At 40.8% G+C, this 25949-nt stretch overlaps 1 protein-coding gene and 1 long non-coding RNA gene across 7 annotated transcripts in view; one reads left to right on the forward strand and one right to left on the reverse strand.

Moving 5' to 3' along the window:
* JPH1 (junctophilin 1) overlaps nt 1–14570 on the reverse strand; it is an 81617-nt gene extending 67047 nt beyond the window's left edge. For 4 of the 5 annotated variants that reach the window (XM_033060851.1, XM_033060844.1, XM_033060826.1 and 1 more), the window contains exons 1-2: nt 14128–14569; nt 6103–6859 (exon numbers count right to left, since the gene is read on the reverse strand). In XM_033060851.1, the coding sequence (XP_032916742.1) occupies nt 6103–6859; nt 14128–14506 (1136 nt within the window). In that variant the 5' untranslated portion in view covers nt 14507–14569. Of the gene's footprint in view, nt 1–6102; nt 6860–14127 lie in introns of all 5 variants that reach the window. The other variant, XM_033060817.2, reaches the window with a different exon arrangement.
* Nucleotides 14242–24181, forward strand: LOC116996833. 2 transcript variants are annotated; one of them, XR_004418033.2, is made up of 4 exons: nt 14242–14326; nt 15309–17116; nt 21968–22668; nt 23766–24178. It is a non-coding gene; the product is annotated as an uncharacterized LOC116996833 (long non-coding RNA). The 2 variants fall into 2 exon arrangements; XR_004418032.1 differs by having other exon boundaries at nt 21968–24181.
* The last annotated feature ends 1768 nt before the right edge of the window (nt 24182–25949 follow it).

The raw sequence follows: 25949 nt of genomic DNA on the forward strand, positions 1-25949 counted from the left end.
AAACACAAGGTAAGACTGGATACTACAGATACACATCAAAACTGCTTTAAAAAAACAAAATAACAAAATCCTTCTCAAGCTTATGGCTGTAGGTATATTTGGATATAGGTAATTTGATAAAAAATTAAATACTTGAGGCTTTTTAAAATTTCAAACAGAGGGATGGTACAGGACTAATTTTGCAAATTTTCAGCCACATAATCTTGGTGCATAAGAAAGGGAAAAAAAATCTTTGCAGTGATGTTTATACAATTTGTATATTTCAAAGAGGTGTATGATTAATTCCCCAGCAAATAACCGAGGAACAGACCAAGATTATGTTCTTTTACCAACGAGTTGTCTGTGAAATCTGAGGGAATATGTGTCCCAATGAAGTTTCTGTTATAATTCCCACAGGATTCAAAGAACATATGGTTTTTTATAAAGAAGACAGAATTAACTTTAAAATTACAATCTATTGTAGCTCAAGATCTATTTTAAGTTTCACCACAGCATTTCATTTGTTATCTTGAAACAAACTATGTAGCAAAATGATTAAAAGTGATTTTGTTTTGAACCTCAGGCAGCTTTTTGTACTCAAGCAAGCAGTCTTATATAAATACCTTTGGTATTTGTTGGATCCTATTCCTAAACACAATGTTCATATTTCAGCTATAATAAGTAAAGCATCTCCAAGGCGTGTAAGGCACCAGGCTTGCAAGTGTCCAGTTTAGTTTCTTGAGTAAAGTGAGAGTGGTAGAGCCAGCTAAACGCATCATGGAAAGCTGTGTGTGGCACAAATAATTCAGTGCTGTTTGGAATGATTGGCAGCTGCCTTCTAGTGTGGACACAAACTGTACTATCACATGCATGTAATTTCACCTCTCCCTAGAAATCACAGTTTGTTCAGGTCAAGTTGAGCACACTGCTCACACAAGGCAATGAACGCAACAGTAAACCTATTAATGCAATGATAAGCCTAATAAACCATCTTGTACTGCTTCCTGAGACTTCCACCCACTTTGTATGACCCCATCATGCAGCACAGCATACCAAAGCTTACGAAAAATACAACCACTGGGTTCCTAAGTAAGTGCTGTACTGTGGACATGGGTGCTCTGGGGTGGACAGCTGAGCTAGAGCTGCTGCCCAGCAACTTGAAGCCAATGCTAAGCCCAGGCTGGGGCAGTACCAGGACCTGGAGTTTTTATCCTTTGAACATTACACAAGTTAGCTACTGGCCCCAACCACGATGACTGCAAGGAAGAGCAGGGACCCAAGAAAGTCCATGTTGTGAAGGTGGGCTCACGCACAAACAAAAGCGTTTTTCTGGGTGTCCACTACCAATTCCAAATCCTGCTTCCACCTTCCTCCTGCATCCACTTGTAACAACTCAAGACTCCTTCAGAGCCACGCAAAACAAAGCAGTCTGCTTGTGAGACAGGATCACAACCAGAGTAGAGTTTCAGTAGTTTCTATTAAAAAACAAAGCTGAAATTTAGCTCTAGCATCTGTGAACTTGGACACAAACATGTTAAAAATAAAATTGAGCTGTCTAAAAAAGCTGCTCTGAAAAAGAAATCACTGCAGAAGATACCAGTTAATCCCCCTTCAGTGCTCCACTTAAAAGGTCTTCCTGACTAGAGGCTTGCTAGTCACTGCTGTCTGAGCACAGACAGCTAATTAACAAGGAGGAACTGCTCCATACTATTAGCAGCAAGATATTGACTTTACTGTTATCTTGTTCTCCAATCCAGTCTTTTGCCAGCTTCTTTTCATCTGTTGGGCACTGCTATTTTCCCAGACTGCAAGGTCTCCAGACAGCATAATTTGTTTGTGCACTGCCTAACACAAAGGAACCATTATACTTCACCAAATCTCAGGTGCTCCTGTAATGAGAGCCCATTACAATATTGCTTTTAAGGTGGTCACAAGTTCTCATGGCATATCATGACAATATATACACTCAGCTTAAAACGCTCTCAAAACTTTAAAGTAATTAAAAGTATTCAGTGTCTATGAAAAAAATAGAAAAGTTTAAATTCGTTAATCTGCTTCTTTTATGACCTGAGAGATCAATGAAATGTAAGGAAAGTATCAACAAGGAGATATTTTTCTCTTTTGATTTCTTTCTCCCTTTTCCTTCATATACAACCTTCTGGTTCATATTTCTCATCCTTATTGTATTTTTATCATGTCACTCTGTGTCCTCACAGTTTGTTTTTCCTCAGAGAGTTGACACTTAAGCTAGAAAATATTTGAAGGGAGGAAAAGAAGAAAAAGGCCTGGCTCTGAAGGCTCAATTCTGAACACATACAATAGACTTTTCCGAAAGAATATGGAACATGAAGGGTTGTTAGTAAACAAACATCATTCCTTCTGCTTCCACTGCTTCATGATTACTTACAGGACTGATGTATTTTAAAAACACCTAGTGACACTGAGTATTGTAAGGTAAGTTTATGTTCAAACTCTGAAAATGAATTCCAGAAACATTAGTTTTATACTGCATGTAAGTATTGATGAAAGCAAAGTTAATGTAATACAATATAATGAGAACTCAAGTATGTAATTTTCATACTAGGATAGAAGTGCTCTAATGTAATTCCGGTTTATATTGAACTGCAGAGGGATATCTCCTTTGAATGAGACATATGACAGTGAAGAAAAGGAAGTTCAAAATCCCTACAGTGATATCCTCAAAATGAGTTTCCACCGGACTCTTGGCTGAGTTAGCACTTGGTGCTTTTATGTATCTTCCAAAAGGCTCTTCCAAATGTACATCTTCCAGCATTTAAAACACTTTACATGTATAGAAAAGAATCAAGCATTTCTGGAAAGCAGCTTCTCCTTTTAGACAGAAGAACCCCAAATAAGGCATATAAACCTGACTGCTTTTAGCACAATTTGTTAAAGATTAATGTGAATTAATCATTCCCCATAATAATGGTATTTTTAAAAAGGTGCCTTATGAAGTTTTGAAAAGGGAAAAGTATTTAACATATTTTTGAAGTTTCTCAAACTCTGGGATTTTTATATTTATGTCAAAATATTTTTCATTAAATACAGCTAGTAAAACTAATACACAATCAAATCTATTAAGTTGCACTACAATTCTAAAAGAATTTTTATTAATTGCTAATTTATAAACTGTTCTGAGTACACATCTGCGTAGCAGAAGCTAGTAATTATTTCTCTGATATAGCAGTTTTTTACACATCACACAATGTTGCAATCTGCCATCTTTTGAGAAATGCTGCTGTCATTTTCAAAACACCTCAGTACAAATGCCTCAAAAACCCAAAAGCTATCAGGAGAGCCAGTGTAAATTCAGGTTCAGAGATGCACTACTTATCCCAACTTTTATATTTTTCTGTGTGTACAAAACTGCCACTTTAGACAAAGGAAGATTACACAGATTACTAAAGAGGACTTTTAGACATAAAAAGACATCAGGAATATAAAGCAAAACAGTGGTTGGTCGCATAGAAGATTGTGTGGACATCTGTCACAGGTCAAACTACCAGCCAAACCTGTCATGACCAGCAGGGAGCTATGAAGAGGAGTATGGTCTGTTTCCATTTGGCTGAACAAACATTTTGGGAATAAACAATGCAGGAAGAATAGCGTACAACTCCAAGCTGCACTGAAAAGGAAGGTATCTGGATGAGTGCAAGAATTTCTAGCTCTTTGATTTGGTGGTTTTTGGGGGGAGAAAAGGTCTATCTAGTGAGTTCTTCAACTAATGGAATGGTAATCTTCAGCAAGCACACAGTGCTGGTGACATCTGTCCAGTCTGAAACACAGAAGGCCACTCTGCAGTGAGTTTATGCCATATGAGCAGAACCACCTTTGTATTACACATTAGAAATTATAGAAGGCTAGACTTTTTGTGCAGTATTGTTGGGAAACAAAGACCACCATCCTCATGTTGATCTAGGAAGACATTGCAAGAATGCTACTGTCTAAAGAATTATTATATTATTAATATATCAGCTTGGTAAAAAACATTCACAAACCACTACAGGTCGTCAGGTTTCAGTGAGACAGAAGTACCTTCATCTTGAAACCATACCAATATGGACAGCCTGGATTTTAACAACTATTTGAAATATAAGGTTTTTTTCCTCAATGCTGCTCTAGAATCTGTTCCAGATGATCTGGGTACTGACCCTGTCAGCATGACAGTTCCTTAGTTCACCGGTGCCCATGGCTTTGCTCCTACTGGCTGATACTCAGAACAACTCTGAAAACTTGAAATAGAGGAAAGGTCTTGCCTTTCTTACTAGGGGAATCCAACACGCCCTCAGAAATGAAGTTAATATTATCTTCATGCCTGATGTTGCCCAGCTTGGTGTCAGGTCTCTTGGGCTTTGAATCAGTGCCAGTACAGTTGGTGTAGTGGCTACTAAAAAGAGAGAAAACCTGAATCTGCGATCTTGCTGTCTATCCTGGCAGTCATGGGAGTGTTTCAGAGAGGTATTTAGCTGAGAAACCAAAGGGAAAGATTGCCCCTGGTCACAGCTGCACTACAACCCAGTCCTTCTGCTGCACTTTCAAAACCATATTTTCAAGAAATAAGCATTGTTTTGATGAATTGCTCCAAAAGAAGCAATTTGAACTCTGTCCTCTATCTAAAAATCAAAGGGAAGGAAAAGCAAACAAAACACTTCAGAGACACTTCTTGAAGAGGAAGTGCATACACCGTGCCTTGGAATCTAATGGTCTCAGACGACAGCTTTTTAATAGCTTTATATGGACTCATATATATCACACACTTTTGTTTTTAATTCTAGAGCTTATTATGTATTGACAGAACATTAATGGGATCCAGTACTTTCTTAAAGTAAGGTATTACTGATCTGCTTTACTAATATGATATGCTGTCATATAATGCCTTACATGTATTTATAGAAGTAACTGAGTATATGCTACCCTTTAGTTACTTACGTGACCAGTTCTCAGAAAGGTCTTCTAACAGCATGCTACATTCTTCATCTTAGTGTCTCAGCTACTTCTTGCTATGAGCATTTTATAAATTCAAACTCTCCCACTTATGCAGTTTTTAGTATTCTCTGTATTTCTTTTCTTATAGCTGTCAGGAAAAGGGTAGTCACTGGGGACACACTAGTGACCACACTAAATTAGGAATCAGTTGCTCAGCTCTAAGAGTAATGTGACATCCTCTTTCTAAAATAGAATGAAGATTTTCTTTCATGCACATTCTGGACTCATTTTTTTATTCAAAGCATATTTCAAGAAAAGTCTGCCTGAGGAAACAAACTAAAGTCATCAACAGAGAAACCACCACAGAAACATACTGGAAGGCAATAAAAATTAAACAGCTTTTTAAAGAGCTCTCAAACTTAACAACAGAACCAATTAAAACTGTCTATACTGATTCAATTTGTAACAATTCTATTTCAAGCAACTTTGCTTGGTTAGGAGTTCAAAGCGAAAATGACACATTTCTCCACCACGGATACCCATACACTCCTCCCTGCTCAAACACTTCTCAGGCAGAAGCTGACCACCACTATTTGATGTGGTGTTTGTATGACCAGATGAGTTGAGGACAAGCATGCTCCAAAATGGAAGAGTCCTCATACAGAACTCTTTTGACAGATACTGCCCTAGCAACCAAATCAACAGCCTCTAAGCGTAACATCCTCAACCATTATTCTTCTGCAGTTAATACCACAGTTTCTCAGAAAAAGAGATGCATCTTAAGATGCCTATTGTCAAATGGGCAACTTCAGTGAGTTTCAGATGCTACCAAAAAAAAATCAGCAACTCAGTAAGCATAACTGGAGCATGCTTATGGGAAAATATTCAAAGTTTATCTCATATCCCCCAAATCATTCACTTCTTTCCTCACCAGTTTTATTTTCTGAACACGTTTAAAGGCATAATGCAGTAACTCTTGAGAGAAAGCAGAAATGCATCATGAATGGAAATGTACTTTTACAGTATACTATTGAACAAAAAAACTCTTTACACAACTGAGTCAAGTTCTAAGTTTCACATGTGTAATACCATTAAAGTCAATGGAGCTACATACATGAAACTGAAGCCAAGTGCTCACTAGCACAAAGGTTTATAACCTTCCATTTGATAACTTACCTTGAGGTTGCAATTTCCACTTTGGTTCTTGCCATGGCAGCTGCTCGCTGTGCACCCTCTATTGCTCTATCTACCTTTTCTCTAGTTTTTGTGTTTCGTATTGGTATAAGTTGCTTTCTTATTCCACGGACCAAAATGTTATTTTTGTACTTTCCCTCTTCTTTGGTGCCATCTGGAAACATGGTACATCCATATCCATGCCTCCTGTTATTCAGCCACTCTCCTTCATATTTCATACCATTTGAACGCTCACTGATACCAAAACCGCTGCGCTTATCATTCTTCCATTCACCCATGTAGGCCTCTGTAGTGGTAGCATCAACATGGTCTTCCAGAGGACTGTAATCACAGTCACCATCTCCAAAACTAATGGTAGAGTTGGCATCACTAGAACTAATTCTGCTCATAGCAGCATCGCTCCTGACAGAGCTCCGTTTGCTAGATATCGATGACCTAGATTCCGATTTTCTAAGTTTTATACTACCAAGAAGGGATCCTCTTCTAAATAAGCCTCCTTTTTTCTTAATGCCCATGGCTTCTGGATCGCTGTGAAAATTGAGCACAAATCCTCCTCTTGTTCCAGCCGGACTGTCTGAAGTGACGTCATGCAGAACAGTGCCATTGCTCTGCTCACTTCGAAGTGACGCCAGAGATGTTCGGAGAGGTGAACGGATCACAGTAGCCATGCCATAGGGAACGCTCTGACGTACACCATACCCGTGTCTCATTCCTCCTGTCCACTGCCCCTGGTAGGTACCTTTCAAAGTAATAAGAAGTTAAATTTAGAAAGCTGTAGAAGATCTAGGTCTCTCCATCCAAAATGCTACAGGCAACACTACATTCTCAGCTCTGATTTTGGTAAGAAGAGAAGCACATGGCAGAAATAGATAAACTACTTTTGTTACTTGTTTTTCTTATAAATTATTTTTCTACTTAGAAAATCCTTCACTTTCACAGCTGATTTATTTTGGCAACTAAGACACAGTAACTATAATCGTAAGCATTTTTAAATTGATCTGTTCAGGGAAAAAAATCTAAGAGACATTTTTAAAGCAAGACTCCTTCAATATTTTTTTAAGGTGGACTGATAGGAAGGTGGTCAGCAGAAACAGAGACCCATTATATGTTGTCAGCTGAGGCAGGAGACAGGGCTGGAGAGAAGAGAGAGATCAGGACACTTAGAGTTCTTGTGCCCAGCTTCTCACAGAAAGAGCAAGTAGGAGAAGTAACCATTCTGTTATTATGGGTTTAAGGTGACTACAGACCTCTCTCCTTGTCAGGGGCTATTTGACAATGCACTAGATTGTCTTCAGATGGGCTTTTGGATCTAGTGGCATAAACCTCTACCGTAAAATTACATCTTGCAAAATTTTTGTGTGGATTTGAATGAAAGAACAAAACCTTAGGGTTCCTTTCTCTTTACAAACTCTTCATACCGACACTTTCTGATATCCCTGGTACATAAACATTCACTATATTCTGTATTATGTTGTGATAGAGGGATCAAAAGCATGGATTCTTTAGCCCTTCTTTTTGCCTTTCATTTGTTCTGCAGTATGTACGAAAGGCAAGGCAGTAACACAATATTGCACAACATTCTAGCAAATATTTAATCATAATCACTCTCGTAAAAAATTTTAACAGCAAGGTGAAGGAGTACGGTATATGGATATGAAAAGTCAAGGATGTCCATGCAAAGTTGCCCTGGAGCCAAACCCCACCTTTATCAGATTACTACAGTTGTTTTTTTTCTTGTATTCTCAAAAGGCATTTTCATTTTGACATTTGCCACTGTCTGCTCTCTGAAGGCCATTTCTACCAGAGGCTCCAAAGGAAGGTGGCAAGAATGGCATAACTAGCAAATAGAAGACAACTTGTTTTCTGATGTAATTTCACTCTAATTCCTATTAAACTAATTAAACTTCTCAAAATGAAGTCATTCACCCACCTAGTGCTGCTTTTTGGGTTTTGTTTTAAAGGTACTTTGAATATTTTTACAGATGAATGAATAAGCAATCTTTAATTTTTTAAAAAATTTTTTTCTACTTCAATTGGAATACTGATTAACTATTCAGAGAACTAAATGTCAAATTCAGTGATCAATAAAATTTTTGTGAAGTATCCACAGTTGAAGATATAGCTCCAAGATTCATTTGCTTTGAGATTCAACCTCTTCCAAAAATACATACTGTTTTGGTTATGTACTTGTCCACCATCTATCAAGTACTGCCTTACTCTACCTCTTCTGCTAACTTATATTTCACTGTTAACACACAATTAAATTTGCTAAGTCTGTTTTCTTTATTATATAATACTAGATAGGTTCTAAAACGTAACTGTTTTGTGTTTGCAGAAAATTCTATCAAGTGGAAGGTTTTGTTTTAACAGATGGCTGCTGACACAAACAAACAACTTTCTTAGTTTCTTTCTCATTCTCTGTATCCTGGATACCTACTGCTGTTCTGGTTGTAAGGGTGCTGAATCTAGGAACACGATTATTTTAAAAAACTCAGCATATGGGGAAGAACAAATAGAAACATGAGCACAAAGCACTGGTATGACATGTTCTGTAAATACTGCAAATATGCAGTCACATTCTGATTTTTTTTGTTTTATTAAACAGAAAATTCCCAGAAATACATTCATATCTTACGAGTATAAATTACTTCATTTTGTCCCTAGTTATTTCTGGGATATGTAATGACATGCTGGAACTAAGTCTCTAGCTACATACACTTACTGCTACATGTTATAACCCCTTTAGTATTTTGCACTAGTTAATTTAATTTTGAAATAATGCTGTTTACAATGTCAGACTTCAAGCACAATCAACTTATTTCAGTACAGAATTTTAAAGAACTATAAACGGTCAGCCTTTTTTTCTTACTGATATTTTAATTAATAAACATGAGTTTAATGGAAAGCTCAAAAATAATTAATTAATTAATTTAGGACTTGTATTTTTCACTGCTGTAGAAAGAAGGAAAGTGATTGCTGCTACCCATAATGGCATTAAAACAAGTACAATTAATGTGCTACTATCCACTAGTCCAATTTTCCTTTCTATTGGGGAAATAAAATCAATGCCAGCTTCTTCTAAAGAGAAAATAGTAAAAAAGATGCAGATTCATACTCATTTTGTCTGTAAAAAGTATGAGACATTTAGGTTGAATTTTATGCAGTGTAGCAGGTAACTATTATCACTTCTATCATTATAAATCCATCAATGGAAAGGCTTCTGATACTAATGCTAAAAAGCCAAGTCATTTTCCTCATTTTAAAGGAAAAGTATTTTAATGACTTACGGAGAGTAGTGTCCAGAATGTAGATACAAGAACAGTAGTTTATACAGTACAGTAATTTCACGAATACAAGCCGCACCAATTTGACTAAGATTTTGCTCCTAAACCGGAAATGCGGCTAATAATCAGGAGCGGCTAATACAACCTCAGAAGTGCCTGCCAGAGTGCTGAGCCGAGCAGCTGCAAAGTCGGCATTTTGCGATTGTTACAAATCGGTACTTTGTTGCACCGCGGGTGGAGCCTGGCTCCCTGTAGGCAGAACGGGGGGCGGGGAGAGAGGCGGGAGAGTTCTCTTTCCTCCTCTGCCACAGCCCAGGGGAGAGACGGCGGGGGGGGCCCGGCGCCGCCATTGCTGCAGCTCGGGGAGGAGAGGGGGGACCCGGGCCGGCCCTACCGCGGCCGGGGGAGGGGGTGGGGGGACCCGGGCCGCCCCTACCGCGGCCCGGGGAGGAGAGGGGGGACCCGGGCCGCCCCTACCGCGGCCCGGGGAGGAGAGGGGGGACCCGGGCCGCCCCTACCGCGGCCCGGGGAGGGGGGGGAAGCCGGCGCCGCCATTGCTGCGGCCCGGGGAGGGGGGGGGGGAAGCCGGCGCCGCCATTGCTGCGGCCCGGGGAGGGGGGGGGAAGCCGGCGCCGCCATTGCTGCGGCCCAGGGAGGGGGGGGGAAGCGCGCGCCGCCATTGCTGTGGCCCGGGGAGCCGACGGGAGCCCCGCGCAGCCATTGCCGCGGCTCGGGGAGCCGACGGGGTGCTTTGTCCCCGCCCGCCGCCGCCGCGGCAGGAGCGGGGAAACTCCGTCCCTGCCCGCCGCCGGCGCCACGGGCGCGGGAAAGCTCCGTCCCCGCCCGCCGCCGCTGCCGTAGGAGCAGGGGAAGCTCCGTCCCTGCCTGCCACCGCGGGACAGCGCCGACCCGGGGTGACCGAGCCCAGGGGCAGCGGCGGCCGGCCCCGAGCTGCAGCACCGTGCTGGACCACCTGGCCCCGTCAGCGGCCCCTAGCGGGCTGAGCCTGCACAGCCTTAGCTCAGCCAGTAAACCCCGCCCTCCCGCCGTTCTGTTAATAATTGCACGCGGGTCCTCGCTGCGAACGACAGAGCGGCTTATATTCGTGTGCGGCTTATCTATGGACAAAAACCAAAATATTTGCCAACACCCAGAGATGCGGCTTATAGTCAGTGCGGCTTGTATTCGTGAATTTACTGTAATTTGACTGACTATATCAGACTTTAACTGCATCACCTTATTCAATAAATTTTAGAAATCTTTAAATAAGACCAAGTATTGCAATATAATTAAATTCAACAATGTATAAGACATGATGAAAAAGCTTTTCCCATATATGAAAATAAAAACATATGCAGCGTATACCTATCTCTCTAGAGATAAATATGAACAATGTATCAACACACATTCTGTTTCAGCTTGTACCACAGTTGACTGCTCAAAGCAGTTGCTCTACAGTTTAATTAACACTGCAATTACCAATATAATTTAAAATTGTATTTGACCATAAAACAGTAACATTGTTTAGCACTAATTAAATTTGTTATAATTTGTAACAGAAACAATATTCAGCCACAACTACTAACCATCCATCTGCTGTTTAACTGGTTCTCTTGAAAAGGCGTATATATTTTGAGCCTGAGAGCTATTAGAAAGTATATTTTTTCCTTTTCTTTTTGTTGGCAAGTTGCAGTAAGATATAATTTCATAATCTGTTTCCTTAGTTACAGTGTGCCATCCCTCCTAAAACATCCTTGGTGCATCTTACAGCTGTAAATGTCATTGCCCACTTGCAGCTAAAATTTAAAACTACACTGTGAAAAAAATTGAGAGGCCAAGTACTCATTTAACTACTACACTTGCTCTTATCCTTTACTTAGATATTCTGTGGTTTAAAAAATCTGTTGTCACATCAAGATTTTTGCATGCTTTTCTGACTCAAATGTTAAATAAGCGTAGACCTAGAAAGAAGACCTCTCAGAAATCAATGAACGTATGTGACCTTTGCTCAGGGTGCTTTTGCCCCTGATCTCCCTCTGTGGAATGACAACATGCAATTGGTTTTTGCTGTTGTTGGAAGGACCATAAATAACCGATTTAGACATACTGAAGTCTCAAATCAGGCCACAGTCTCTCCTCTGGTAGGTTTCGCATCTTCACACAGAATAACAAAATCTACGGAGTTTAAAGGAGGCACAAAAATCCAGATTGCTGCAGAGGACAGACTGATGGGCTACTTGAAGGCCCGCTGTAATCACATGCAATGAATGAAGTATCATGGTTTACAATTCACAGTGTTTTCCTCAGAGATTTGACTGAGTGACAATTTTAAGCATCTAAACACAGTATGACATATATTACTCATATCATGAAAAGTGTTGTGTGCAAAAACTGAGGAACACTGTTGATGCTTATTTTCCTTTTCCCTCCTTCAATGATATCACATAATACCATCATTACAATTTAAAGTAACGTACTGGAGATATACTGAAAAAAAAAAAAAAAGCTAGCACTAAAGAGGCCTGGATTATAGTGAATTTGAAAATAAAGTGGCAATTGGCATAGCTGAAGAGTTATTTTTCTAGACTGGTATTCTCCAGTATTCATGAAGAGAAAACTTTCCTGCAACTTTTTAAAATTATGTTAAAGATACATGTGTAAATCTGGTCTCCTTATAAACTCATTTCAGATGCTGTTCTGGTGTGCAAACACATCTATTGTTCCCAGAGCACGAAAACAAAAACACATCTGGAAACATCTATGACGTACTGCTCTGCTTCATTCATGAGTACTTTCATTAAAATCAATGGGACTCCACACTCTCTGTTCGTATGAACTGCAACATGTGAAAGACTGAAGTCATGACAATAGATGTCAGCTAACAGTGTGAACTGGATATGTTGTTCCAAGTCTAGATATCGAGAGAATTTACCTCCAATAACCAGTACTATATTCAGATTTTTTAAAAAACCACAAGAAGTCTAAAGAAAAAAGGATTAAAACAACTTCATATTGAGAAAATAATTTCTAAAAGATTTACTGGAATGGCAATTTACTTTTCCAGAAGGGGATGGAGGGGAAAAAAAAAAAAAGAAAGCCACTGCTTGGAATTAGCCAAGAAAATATATAATAAGAATTGAAAAGCGCAATGTATGATGAAATTGAAATTCTGATCTCTTTCATACATTGATTTTGGTCTTTTTTGTTTTGTTTTTAAACCCACAAACATAGCTGCCTTTGAATATCAGAACTTTCCACACCAGGAAACAATTTTTGGACACTTACCAATATCTCTAAACAAGGGGACAGAAAGGTACAAAACCCACTGCACATTTCATTGTCTGAAAGAACTCAATCTCACCAACTTGCTAAATTTTGTATTTCAGAAAACAAAAAATAGGAGCCCAACTGCAAACACCTCATCTTCTGCTTAATACAAAAATGCCCCTTCTCCTGAAAGTTTGACCAGAGATGATATGACAAAATTCCTTGAAGAAACCAGCAAAAGTATCAGTTGAGAGCTGAGTCCTTTAGTCACATCATGGGAACAGTACCTGATTTCGGTAAATTCTACTGCTTGTCAGTAAACTGAGCACATTGCTGAAGGCTGAAGAAAAACGGCATTTCTGTAAAAAAATCCCAGCAACTCTCTAGTCCTAAAACTGAGACTCCTGTTACAACGGAACAAGCCTGTTCCCTTGTTCCTAGCTGAAGAGCAACTCTGCAGAAGTTGCAGGTGGCACTTCCACCGAGGCCAATGATATTACAGCAGCAAAGGCTGAATTAAAGGGTATCGGGCTTATTTATCGTGCAGAGCATGAAGTGACAGAGGCACAAGAACTGTAAGTGAGCACTCAAGTAAGCTCGAGTGACCTCACTGAACCCTGCCTTACTGACCGCTCCCGACTCCAGCGGAGGGCGGATCGCCGCACGCCCACCGCCAGCTCAGCCCTGGGACACGGCGTGTGTCGTGGACAAGGGTGCGAGAGACACGTCTGTGCACTGCACTGCACACCTCGTGCTCTGAGCAGGATGCCAGACACCAGCCCGCATTTTGGTAAAAACCCGAGTTATTATGGGAGGGTGGACCCAAGTTTCATTGATTTTACGCAGGCTGCGTCCCCACTCCATTAGCTCCAGCCTCCTGTTTACCAGCCGAGTGCATCGAGCGCACAAAGCCACCCCTGCCCGCACAGCAGCGCGACACAAGGGCTCTGTTTTCACAAGTTCTTGCCGTTCCCGCACGAACGCGGGGCGCAGGGGGCGAGGTGCCGGGGCTCGCCCGCTCCCGAGCCAGGAGCGGCCACCTCGGGCAGAGAGCCCATGAGCCGCCTCGGGGGGAGGAAAGGAAAGCCGTCTGCAGGCGGCCGTAATGCGGATTTCTACCAGCTGGCCAGGAGAAAGCGCTGAGCCCGGACAGCTCAGCGCGCTCGGAGCGCAGCCGGGGCCAGGCGGCTCCTCACAGAGCGGGGCGGGGCGGGCGCCAGGCACCTGTGGCGCTCCGCGGCCGTCAGCGAGGCCTCGGAGCGAACGGCGCCGGGAAAGACGCACCGGCGGCGGGCAGGGCAACGAGAAGCGGCCCCGGTGCGAGGGCGGCGATCAGGGCGCGGGGCTGAAGGAGGGGCCCTGCCCGCGGCGCGCCCACGCAGGCGCGCGCCCCCCACCCCCATTCCCGCCCGCCCCCGGCGCCGCCGCGCGCGGGGCGCCCCCCGCCGGCGCCCACCTCCGTCCCCGTAGGTCTCCACGCCGTATCCGTCCTGCAGCCCGTTGCTCCAGGTGCCCTCGTAGCGGGCCGGCGTGCTGAGGCTCTGCCGCACCCCGTAGCGCCCCTTGAAACCGTGGGACCACTCGCCGCGGTACATCCACCTGCCCTTCGTCTCCACGCCCAGCCCGTGGCGCTTGCCCTGCGCCCAGTAGCCCAGGTAGGTGTTGCCGCTGGGCCAGGTGTAGCCGCCCGCCACCTCGAAGCCGTGGGACCAGGAGCCGGCATACTCGCCCTGCCCCTTGGGCCCGGTGCAAATGCCGTGCCCGTGGGCTTTCCCGTCCTCCCAGCCGCCGCAGTAGGTGCCGCCATCGTCGAAGTCGAACCGGCCGCCCGTCATCCAGGGCAGCGGGGCGAGCGCGACGCCGCCGCCGCCTCCCGCCCGCCTTCCGCTCCCTTCCCTGCTCCGCCTGCCTCGCCTTCCCGCCCGCCGCCCGACCGACAGCCCCGGCGCTCCCCGCGACTGCGAGCGCTCCGCCGGCCGGCCGCCCGCGCCCAGCCCAGCCGCAGCCCCGCGGCGGCGAGCGGCGCCCGCCCCCCGCTCCTCCCCGCCCGCCCCTCCGCCCCCGCCCGGGCCCGCCCCCGGTGTGGCCGCGCCGCTGCCGCGGGGCAGGTGCGCGCCCCTGGGGCGGGCTGGGGCTGCGCCCGCGGCCGCCGCGCCTGGGCGGGCTCGTGCTCCGGGAGCAGCAGCCCTGGCCCGCTCGGTCCCGGGGAGGGCTCCCTGCGCTTTCTGCTCCCGGGAAAAGGTGCCCCTGCTGGTCGGGGGCGCGCGCGGCCCGGGGCGGGGCGAGCCGGGAGCGCGCAAGCCGGGCCGGGGTCCGCGCGGTGCCCGCGGCTCCGTGGTGGCTCCGTGGTGGCTCCGTGCCCTGCTCTGCCCTACCCTGCCCTGCTCTGCCCTGCTCTGCCGTGCCCCGGCGCTGCCCGCCGCTCGGCTTCCCCCGCAGGTTGCTGCTACACCTGCTAGCACCTGCAACAAGTAGGCAAAAAGAGAGGGCTTCCGAGTGCTACTTGTGGTTCTTAGTTTTGGTTTTGTTTTGTTTTTTTTAAATTTTATTTCTTACTTGCCCTGAGCTAGAAGACGAGATTTAAGCCGAAATTGTGCATGGAGAGCGCAGCCGAGTTGTGTTTTGTCCCTTTTCCAGATCACATGGGGAGCCCACCAAGTTCCACGGGTGCAGAAATAGGGGGCAAAAAGAACGTGAATGACACCGAGGCTTTTCAGGGACATCGCTGCTGGGAACTTCATTAGGAGCGTCTCAATATGCCATCAGCTCCACGGTCATCAGGCGACTGAAGAGCTCTAAATCCTGCCAAGTACTTCTTTGCCAGATATTTGATAATCAGATAAAAAATTGTAAGGGCAAATGACAGGAGAAACATGTAAGCGTAGAAACTGCAGAGAGAATAACAGGGAAGGGGATTGAAAGCTGCTGTCACAGTATCCTAGCTTTTTGTTCTTTCACAGTTACAGACCGGGACGGAAAAAAAAAAAAAAACATGAAAGAAAACGTTCCTCTTCAGTGGGGATTTTGTTAGAAACATGAATCATATTTGTGAATCGTGGTACTCCCCGGACACAGATTATTTGTAAAAGTAGGGAAATAATAGTGGCTATGTTAGTAGTGATGAATGAAAACAGAAATATAATTGCAGGTGGAAGATTTGAATTCAAAACATTAGAAATTGAAACAGTTAAGCTTCAGAAATCTGCCAAATTCAGCTCAAATGTGAGCAGTTTTGACTTAAACCTAAACGAAATTAAAGTATTGCATGTACTAAACATACCCATGTAACTTGAATAAATTTTAAAATTTTGTGCTTCATAGCACTCTTCTGTGTACATTTTTATGCCACATTTACAGTTTAGTGCCAAAGTATTTCTGCTCTTTCTAGTGGAGAGTTGGGCACCATAACTGATCCTGTTGCCTCCTGTCATCATAAGAAGTGTGTGCTTCAAAGCCTTCTTTCTGTGCCAATAAGAGGATTTCTAGGTCTGCTTGAACATGTGGAGGTAGAAGACAGCGCACACATTTGGACATATACATATAAAGAGAAAAAGGCACAAAGACTTGTGCAAAGACTTTTCATGAGAAGATGGAGAAGCTTTCAATGCCCTTTGGAGCCCAGAAAATTTTGTTCGATAGTTTTGGAGTGTAGAAAACCAGACAAAAAAATGTTGTTTCTATAGAACAGACATGCAGTCTTTCGTGTATCATTGGACAAAGCTACGAAGTGTGCTGAAGTTAAGGACAGAGACCTTCACTGCAATATAGGATTTTTGGAAAGCTTTTATTTATTGAGAATGGAGGGGAAGTCTGAAAATGTTGCAGTTGGTGGGATTGTTGAAGAAGATAGAGTGCAGTATTCTCTAAATATTGCTCGAGCTCATTGGGTTTTATACCCTACATGTCTTGCATTTCTTCCTCAAGAAAAAGACTGGAAACAACAGTGGTGACAACACATGTGCTTTGAGGAGTTTACTATTTTCATTCTATTATTTTTTTTCCTGTTTCCTTTCTTTTGACAAAAGATAAAGTCCTGTCATGTTTGAACAGAATTACAGAAGATTGAAACGTTTTATATGGTTGTGGGGAACTACCTATTGGAAGTCAGCATGCATAATAGCTGATACTGGTGTACAATTAACTAGTCATTGACGTTGCCTGTTCATAACTGCATGTTATTGTATGAGCAAACTTTTTTGACGTTGTCACGCTTTAACTGGAGCTGCTGAGCATTGGGTGTGTCTATTATGAGAGTACTGTTGCTTTGCACTTTGTTTCAGGGTGTTGTGTGCAGGAATGAGGTGTAAAGCCAGAACTGCCTTGGACAACACTTCTGTGCCCTGTGCACAGCTGGAACACAACCAGCACGGAGTGGAGCAGAAGTGGGGCTGTGAAAACGAGTTAGCAAATCCAGACAGTGCTGCTTTGGCCCAGCAGTGGAAGAGGTGGGTCTGATGAGGGAATGGGAGATTCCCCCAGCTCCTCTGTGGGGCTGAGCTGTTTCTTTGAAGGACCAGCTGTGTCCCCCTGCCCCGATGGCCTAGACAATACTCATGGTTGTGCAAGTCCTTTGCCAAGCTGGGTATCACTTTTGGCTTGGTACTGGTGAACAGCTGGGTTTGCTGTTGTAAAGACTTGGGTAATTGGGTGATTGTTACTGTACATATCCCAAACCTATAGCTAATTGGGCCTGCCTTAAGTTCTTACATCTGCAGAGTAAAAGATGCTGTACCATTGCAAAAATTAAATCTGCCTATTAGTCTTTTGTTTTACTCCCTTGATTTAAAATTTCCAGGTTTTAATACTAGATTAGTTGAACCAACAAAATCAGATTGGTCAAAGATAAACAGTGAAAGTTTCAGGAAGGAATCATGTTGTTTTTTCTTTTGTTATCACATGTGTGTCAGTGATTTTTAGTGACCTGCAAATGATGCTAAAATCACTGGTAATTTTGCATGTGGTTGATAATTCCAGGTGTACTCATTTAAACGAGGTAATCAATTTAAATGAACCTGATGCTTGATGGCAAGATGAATTCATCCCTGCCAGCCTTCTCTTATTATATTTTCAGCAGGGGATACATTTCAATAGATGTGAGAATAGAAGTGCTTTGCAGAGAACTCTCAGCATCACTTAGCGAGGTCTTGATGATGAAAGAAGCCACAGGTTTCTCACTGCTGATGAGGTTGTATATTCATTTGTTGTTTTTTGGTAGGGTTTTCTTTTTTTGCTGACAGATTTTGCATTGACAAGTCTCAACTTTAGTTCAAGCCACATCATATTTGCTTCTGGCCACGGTGTAAGTAATGCTCAAGTTCAACCTTTAGTTTGTATGCGTTAAATACCTTAGATCCACAGATTTTGTTTCCTTTCCTTCTTTCCAGAATAAAGTTAAAAATTATTCCACAACTGCACAGATGGAGGAAGTAAGCAGTTACAGGTATATGAATGAGTTTCTCTTTTGTCCTAAGTAAATGGAATTACTTCCACTACTTTTTTAATCTACATTACAAGAGTTTTACTTCCACTACTTTTTAAATCTACATTACAAGAGTTCTTTTCTGAAATCTTTCATGCATGTAACACTCAAAAAATACAAGTGCCAGGTGCAGTTTATTTGTTATTTACAAAAAAATCATCACAGTACTAGGACTGATGACACTATATGTATGCAAAACATGAGTGCCTGATGACACAGTATGTATGCAAAAACTGTGCTGCAGGGTTATATTTAAAAAGGTCCTTGCTATAGGGATGGTAGATGCAGCAGGTGAAGATACACTAATGCCAGACGTTTAATATTAACTGGATAAAAACTGCTGAGTTTAAACTATTAGTCTATAGTTATCTGATGCATGAATAAAAATTAGGCACATTTATTCTTATTCTTAAAAGCCTGATTCAGCAGGGAATTACTTTAAGTACTTTAGTAATCCCATTTACTTCTGTGGGACTACACATGAGCTTTAAATTAAACATCTGCAAGATATCTGTGCTCAAATAAAGCAAAGCTCCAAAGACTCTTCTCAAGTGTTTTGCAGAATGGAGGCAGGATGTTTCACTGATGAGCTCCACGCCTCACACATTGTATTGGAGGAGTTCACTCACAGGACTGCTGTGTGGGATGCAGAAATGCAGAAGTAAGGGTAGTACAAAACACACAATGTAGAAATTTCAAAGGCAAGTAGATCTTTTCTGGCTCCATAGGAGCAGCAACAACTTTTATGCCAATTTTTGTGTCTGGAGTCTGTGTTAAAGTTTTTAAACATAGTTCTGTATAACACAAATAATTTTGTCTGACTTCTAGCACAGGAACATAACACTTTTTCCTTATACACTGTAAATCCACATAAGTTAGTGTAAGTGCTGAAGCAGTAATTATTGAGGATTTTTTTAAAAAAATCTGCTATAATATTTTAGCAATGTTATGTTATTAATCTGCTCTCCTAGGTGTATCAGTGTCAATTCTACCTCGTAGTTGAGGCTGGGACCTAGCCAGTAAAACAGTATATTTAATTCCAGAGATATTGTGCTTACTCAGTGAATGCAGTTATTTTCTTTGCAAAAGTGCTGATAAAGCTTATAAAAAACAAAAACACAGATCCTCTTCTGACTTGAAAACAAGATGAGTATGTTCTGTACCCAGACTTCTATTTTCAGCATTGTTCCAAGCAAACGAATTAGATTTGAAATAAAAATGCAGTTTATTTTTTTTAAGGAAATACAGCATTTATGTTGAACGCCTTTGTCTCTGAAGTGATTTTAAGAGTAACAGAACTCTCTATACAAATAAGATACAGTGTGTGGGAATGTTTTTTTTTTTTTCTAATGTATAAAGATATTACAATATTTTATAATGGTGGAAAAAGTTTGATGTATTGTTCCTGGATCTTCTCAGCATTTGGAGTTGTGTTGTTGGTGGTTTTGGGGTTTTTTTTAATATATATCTACAAAACAAGAATGACTGGATCACTATACCTTAATCCATTTTGCAAAGAAAAAACCTAACTCCAAATGTGGTTTTTTTCTAACACATGATTTGAAGAAAAGTATCATATTAGTGGTTACCCTAAATTAGCATTCAGATTATATAGGTGGAAGATACCTGGAAAATCAGATTTATCCCCAGTAAATTTTTCCTAAATGGTGATAGGAATTGTGCAACTGCTGTAATTCAAGTCTTGTTTCCTTGGAGAAGATGGGGCAGGTTTATGGATTTCCTCTTTGGAGCAAATTCCCACTTCTGAAGACGGCTTGTCTAGTCTTGCTTGAGCATTTTTCTTTAGCCTAGGGAAGCTCTGTGATGCATTATTTTGTTGTAGACCTCATGATTGTCACAGTTGCTATTGTCTGGATTTTATCTAATTATGTTATGTTATTAGTTGCTAAAGACTAATTTCAAATACAAACCACACTATTTTGGCTAATATTGTGTCATATTATAGTAGCATAATTCCGTGTGACTCCCAAATGACATTATTCTTTTTACAGTGGTGCCAGGAATTGGCAGTGTGGTGATTCTGTTATCCTCACAACAAGATGATGTGTAAAAACTCATCTTCAGTTTGTGATTTGCTGTTGTCCTAATCCTTTCCCATCGAATAGCACTTAACTAGTTGCTTCCCACTTTGTGTTAGTGAAGTTGAGTTTCACTTAGCAGGCTTTCACTAGCAAACTCTTTTTTTCCCCCTTTTAGATGATGCTCCCAAAGTAGGTAAATTTTCATTTTTAATTTCACATTGAAGTTCCTCAGGTTTTTAACAGTTTGAACATTTTCATGTGCAATAACTGAATTCTTCCAAGATCAAAGGTTTTCATTAAGGTATTGAATATTAAAGCAATTGGTACAGATTTAGCATTTTATACACCCTTCAGGCTTGGTACTTAATAATTAATAACCATTACTTAATAACTATAAACAATGTTGTCTCTTACAGTTTTACTTAGTTCACATTTAACAACCAGCAACAGCTTTGCTGAAGTCAAAATACATAATATCTCTTTTAGTGAAGGCTGAAACAGAAAAGCTTTTAGCACTTTGGTTTATCTCACTGTGCGGCTGAAAGCTTTTTCTCCCCACTGAGCAGCGGCACAGCCCTTCCCCGTCAGGACTGTCTCAGTTTCCTTTTCTGTTCCTAACTAAGACTCATTCTGTGATTTGGCCTTTCTTTTTGCCCCTACATACTTGCAGTCTTCCCTAAAATTCATCCTTTAGTAATCTGACCTTCTTTTTACTTGCGTATGCTTCCTTCTAGTGTTTCAGGATCCTTGAAGAGCTCTCAATTTAGTCAAGATTATCTCATGATATTCATCTTATTTTCCCTTTTCATTGAAGTAGTTTGTGTTTATGCCCTTCACACTATTGTCACATTATATTCACATTATATTTACAGATTTCTCTCTTTGGACTTTATAATAAAATAAAACCTAGTAGAGAGCAAATCTTAACTTTGTGGGTTTTACAGGGCAGTCTTGGCAGACACTGGCTTGAGATATTCTCATGCCCCCAGCCCTCTGTGCTGCCAGCACAACTGTTTCTTCAGTGAGCTATGATTTGGATCAGGAAACCAATCCAGCTTAAAAATAATCCAGCAAAAAGATTTATTTTTATTTTGCTCTTAAAGCCGAATCCTTTGCTCTGTTTGTAGAACATCAATGCAAACAATTGCCTTAATGCAATTGAAAGCATATAAAAAAACTGGCAGCTTTACTGTTCACCTTTTTTATTTGTAATTCCATTCTCTTTTTCTAGGAATTACAAATAATATTTTCCCCGTAATCTTTCACCCAAGTTGCCCTCAGTCTTGCACTTTCAGTCAGTTTGCCCTCTGTTGATATAAAAAAGAAGGGATATTCCATATTTGATATAGTCAGTTATCTGCTCAATAACAAAATTTTTCAATGCACAATGGCCTTCCAGTACATGAAGGCAGATTACAAGAAACATGGAGACTGTCTGAAAGAGGCTGTAGTGACAGGACAAGGGGGAATGGTTTGGAACTGAAAGAAAGTAGATTTAGATTAGATATAGGATAGATACAGCTTTAGTAGATGAGATATAGAAAGGAATTCTTTGCTGTGAGGTTGGTGAGGCACTGGAACAGGTTTCCCAGAGGAGCTGTGAACTCCCCCTCCAATATTCAAGGCTAGGTTGGAAGTGACTCAGAGCAACCTGGTCTAGTTGTGTCCCTGCCCATGGCAGGGAGGTTGGAGCTGGATGATCTTTTAAGGACCCTTTCAACCGAAGCCATTCTATGTTTCTGGACTGTAATGATCCTGTAGTACCTTCCCAACAGGTCCCTTGGTTGTTGAAGTTCTCCATGTTCACCCTGTTCTGTGCTTTGAAGGACTACCAGCAGCACCCAAAGCTTTTGAGTCCTGCATTGCCATGACATACAGATTTTCCAGGTGCCTGAGGGGGACCAAAACCTGGTTGAAGCTTTTCTAATTGTTTGGAGGATTTGTATTAACTCTTAAATCAGGTAAGAATTTGAGTTGTTTAATATTTATTTGTTAGCGATGTGCAAAGCAGCTCTCTTCTGCCTGGATGTGTGTTTTGTGGCTAAGTACTGTGTACTTATTTATAAGTTGTAGGAGTAACATTCTTTTGGGATCTTAATTTATCTGTTAATTTTCATGTTATTTAGCTAGTGAATGAAATAATTTTCATACATGCTGCTTTAATATTCTAGGGGAAAATAAATTCAGTTTTTCCTGCTCACCATGGTGCTGTTTTCCTGAATACCTCTATTGAGCAGTATATACCACTTATATCTTCCCAGAAATCTAGGCTTTTTGCCAAGCTCTAGGCCACTTATTAATTGAAAATGGTCCTTTATTAGTTAGCATTTTCATCACCAGTGATTACAGACCTTCACAGAGCTCTGGTAAAGAGAATTCCTTCATCAGACAGACAGCTCTGCAGTGTTTCTGTCTCATGTGACTCCAGTGAAGGAGACCAGAGCTCTGCAGGTCACACCAGGAGACCTTTGCAATGGTGAGTGCATCTCAAAGAAGGCAACTTCCGTGGGGATCACAGTTCTTCAGCTACTCCCTGGAGCTTGCAGTTCCTTATGATCTGCCTTGGTTTTATCAGGCAGATTTTATCAGACATAGGGATGAGACCCTACATCAGTCTGGATTAATACCTAATTTTGTCTTAACATGGGATCTGTCTTGTGAATTTCTTTGGGTTTTTTCTTATTAAAAATGGAATGTCTTTTTTTAATTGAGTGGTGATAAATTAGTGTTAAAATAGCAATTAGATATGATATTTCTAATTTTAAAAGACATTTTGAAGACCTTGGCTGATGTCACACACACTCCTGTTTTGCTGTACTGTATCAGAACAAACAACTGTTGCATTTCACCAATCAATTAGTATTGGTGCTTCTTACACCTCAGATAATTGGTTCTTCTGAGTGAATGCATTTGCAAAATTAATATAAAATCACTATCATTCTAAATATGACAGTGTTTGGGGTTTGCTGGTAGGTTTTTGTTGTTGTTTTGTTTGTTGTTTGTTTTTTCAGTTTATGATGGAGAAGACAAGACAAATGCTACCAGAGGTGCAAAAGCTGAGGGTTTTGCTGTTTGATACTGAATGTAATATTGATCTTTTGGGCACAGTATAGTCACTTTTGAGATATGTTTCCATTTGAAAAGTCTGCAATAGAGGAATTGAGCTTTAGAGGACATTACCATGGGGCTAAGCAGGCTGTGCTGCAAAGACCATTAATAGAAAGCCACTCCCTCAATCTGCTTAAACTTTGGTGAGGATAATGCGGCTTACTCTAACTGATTTTTGATAAAACAGTTAAAGACAAACAGATGCTTTTTATGCCTGAAAGAAGTGCACCCTATTGATAAGTTTCTTCTGCTTCTTCAGAAATATTTGTCCTGGGGAAGAAAACTTTTCTCATCACAGCTAACATTGAAGTCAAATGCCTTAATGTATTTTGGTATTTAAGTTTATGGAAAATAATATAACAAGGGTTATTGCATCATAATCAGCCTAACCAATGAATGAAACCTCCCAGCTGGTATGAGATTCCATTTATTCTTAATTTGCTTCTCTTCTGTTGGTCTTTTCAGTGCTTGTAACATAATGTCATGATGTTTTTATATGATGAAGAAACCCCATCACTGTGTGGATTACAGTGTCAGCCCCCTCCGCATCTTGAAAATTGGCTTTCTTTGCAAACGCACTTCCTCTAGTACCACACTACTGCAAAATGGTTTTCTATTTATCCACTGAAATTTCACTTAAAGGTTTGATTCTGCACTTTGGAACACACAACCAACAATGCAGAATTTTGAATGTCTGTCTCTATCTTGTGCAGGTGCAGAACAGTTTTATGCTCTTGTTTTGGTGAATTCAAATGTATTCACATGAATTTGCAGCTCTGCATGTGAATATGTATATCTGTATTTGTATGTAATATGTTATGTATATCTGGAAAGTACAAGATAAACATTGGATAAATTAGTATTTGCAGTACTATTTTCCTAAAAAAAAAAAACCCTGTATGACTTGGAGAGTTTTAAGATGTAAGTTTTGTTTAAAAGTAAAATTTTCTTCTTTTTTTTTTCTCTTGGAGTAGAGTCAAAACCAGGTTTTGTAGTGCTTTTTATTGAAGTATCATCCTTTAGAAACTGCAGTTGTCATAGTAAATGAAATCCTTTTATGTAGAAGTTTATGATCTTGTACAAAAGATCCTTTATGACAAATTATCCATTATTTCAGTTTTTGTAAACCACCTGCACTTTGTGTTAAGTACGTAATGGGGGAATTTAATCTAACATTTCTGCAGAATATAAAAATATCTCTTCTCTGACAATGTCTGCTCTAATAATGGAATGTATGTCTTCCAAATAATACAGTGTATTTGCAAAACAATTGTATGATATTATGTTATGTCTGAATCCATAATAAATGTAATTGACTTACAGAATAATAATTTGTGTTTATTTAGGTGGATATTCATCACTAAATCATTCAATTTTCATGCCTAAAATCACCTCTGCTAATAATTCCATTGTGGAGATCACCTTAGTTTCCGTTTTAGATTGTTAATTTTAAAATCTGTCATTAACCTGAATGGTATTTGGTTATGTTAGGTACAAAGCTGGTATTTTTCCTTCAGACGATTTGAGAAGTAAAATTGATTTTGAAATTCCCTTATTTCATGTGATAACATTGCAAAAATTTTGTCGCCCACAGTTATCTATCTCCTCTTTTTTCTTATAAGAAGTTCTGCCATGAACACAAAAATTTAATAGAGCTGGAGGACTGTTTCTGTGATGCAACATGCTAAAGTTAGAAGCTGGGCGTTGCAGTGTTGTCTTCACATGTAGAGGGATATAGTTTTGGTTTTATGTAAGTTTGAGGCTGCAGTTTTTGTCTAACAAAAGTTTAAATCAGATTTTTTTTTTTTTACCAGCTGGTTGCATATTTGCAAAATTGAGCCAAATAAAATACTTAAAAAATATCAGCCAATTTTGAAAATTTATGATGTCAGGATGTTCCTACCTTAAAATTCAGTATCCAGAAAGGGAATGAATCTGGCATTATGCAACTTTGTGATTCTCCAGTTCTTGTGCTGAAAATTATTTTTATAGGCTTAAGAGACAAAGAAAAATAAATGGTGATCTTTTCCGTGCCATTTGGTGTCAGTGGCATATTTCTAGATTAAAAAAAAATTGGCAAAATGATAACCCTTGAAGTGTGAAAAATATACATGTTATTTTAATCTGAAATTTTGTTGGGTTTTTAATTTGTTTGTATTTCTAATTTTTTTTCTCCTTTCTCTTACAAAGTCTAGCAAGATCTTGCACTAGGTTGGGTTTAATCAATGACTGGAAGTGCCTGGCTCGTTCTACTGGCTATTTGGTGAGTCTCAGTTTGTAAAATACTTGCCCGATTTTGGAAGAGGTGATCCTACATGCACAATTGCTTTAACAAATACAGTATTTCCCCTGCTACTTTCAGAGTTTTTGGGAGACAGCTGCTGTCCACAACATTTGGAAGTGTTGTGCAGAGCTAGAACTACTGTGTTGCCACTGTCCTGAGTCAAGAGTTAATTTATGGGGACAAATAAGCTTGTACCCCCATAATGATTTGAATTATTTTATGAGATAATACTTTTCTCTATCTTCTTATGGCTTTATTTTTTTAATGGATCCTAAAGTTATATCTACTGAGAGTACAAAATGTTTAACGTGATTATTGTAATAAGACTATGTGTGTGTGCATGAAGTTGTTAGAATGGAAGTCTT

This window comes from Catharus ustulatus, chromosome 1 (genome assembly GCF_009819885.2).
Source record: "Catharus ustulatus isolate bCatUst1 chromosome 1, bCatUst1.pri.v2, whole genome shotgun sequence".
Classification (NCBI taxonomy): Eukaryota; Metazoa; Chordata; class Aves; order Passeriformes; family Turdidae; genus Catharus; species Catharus ustulatus.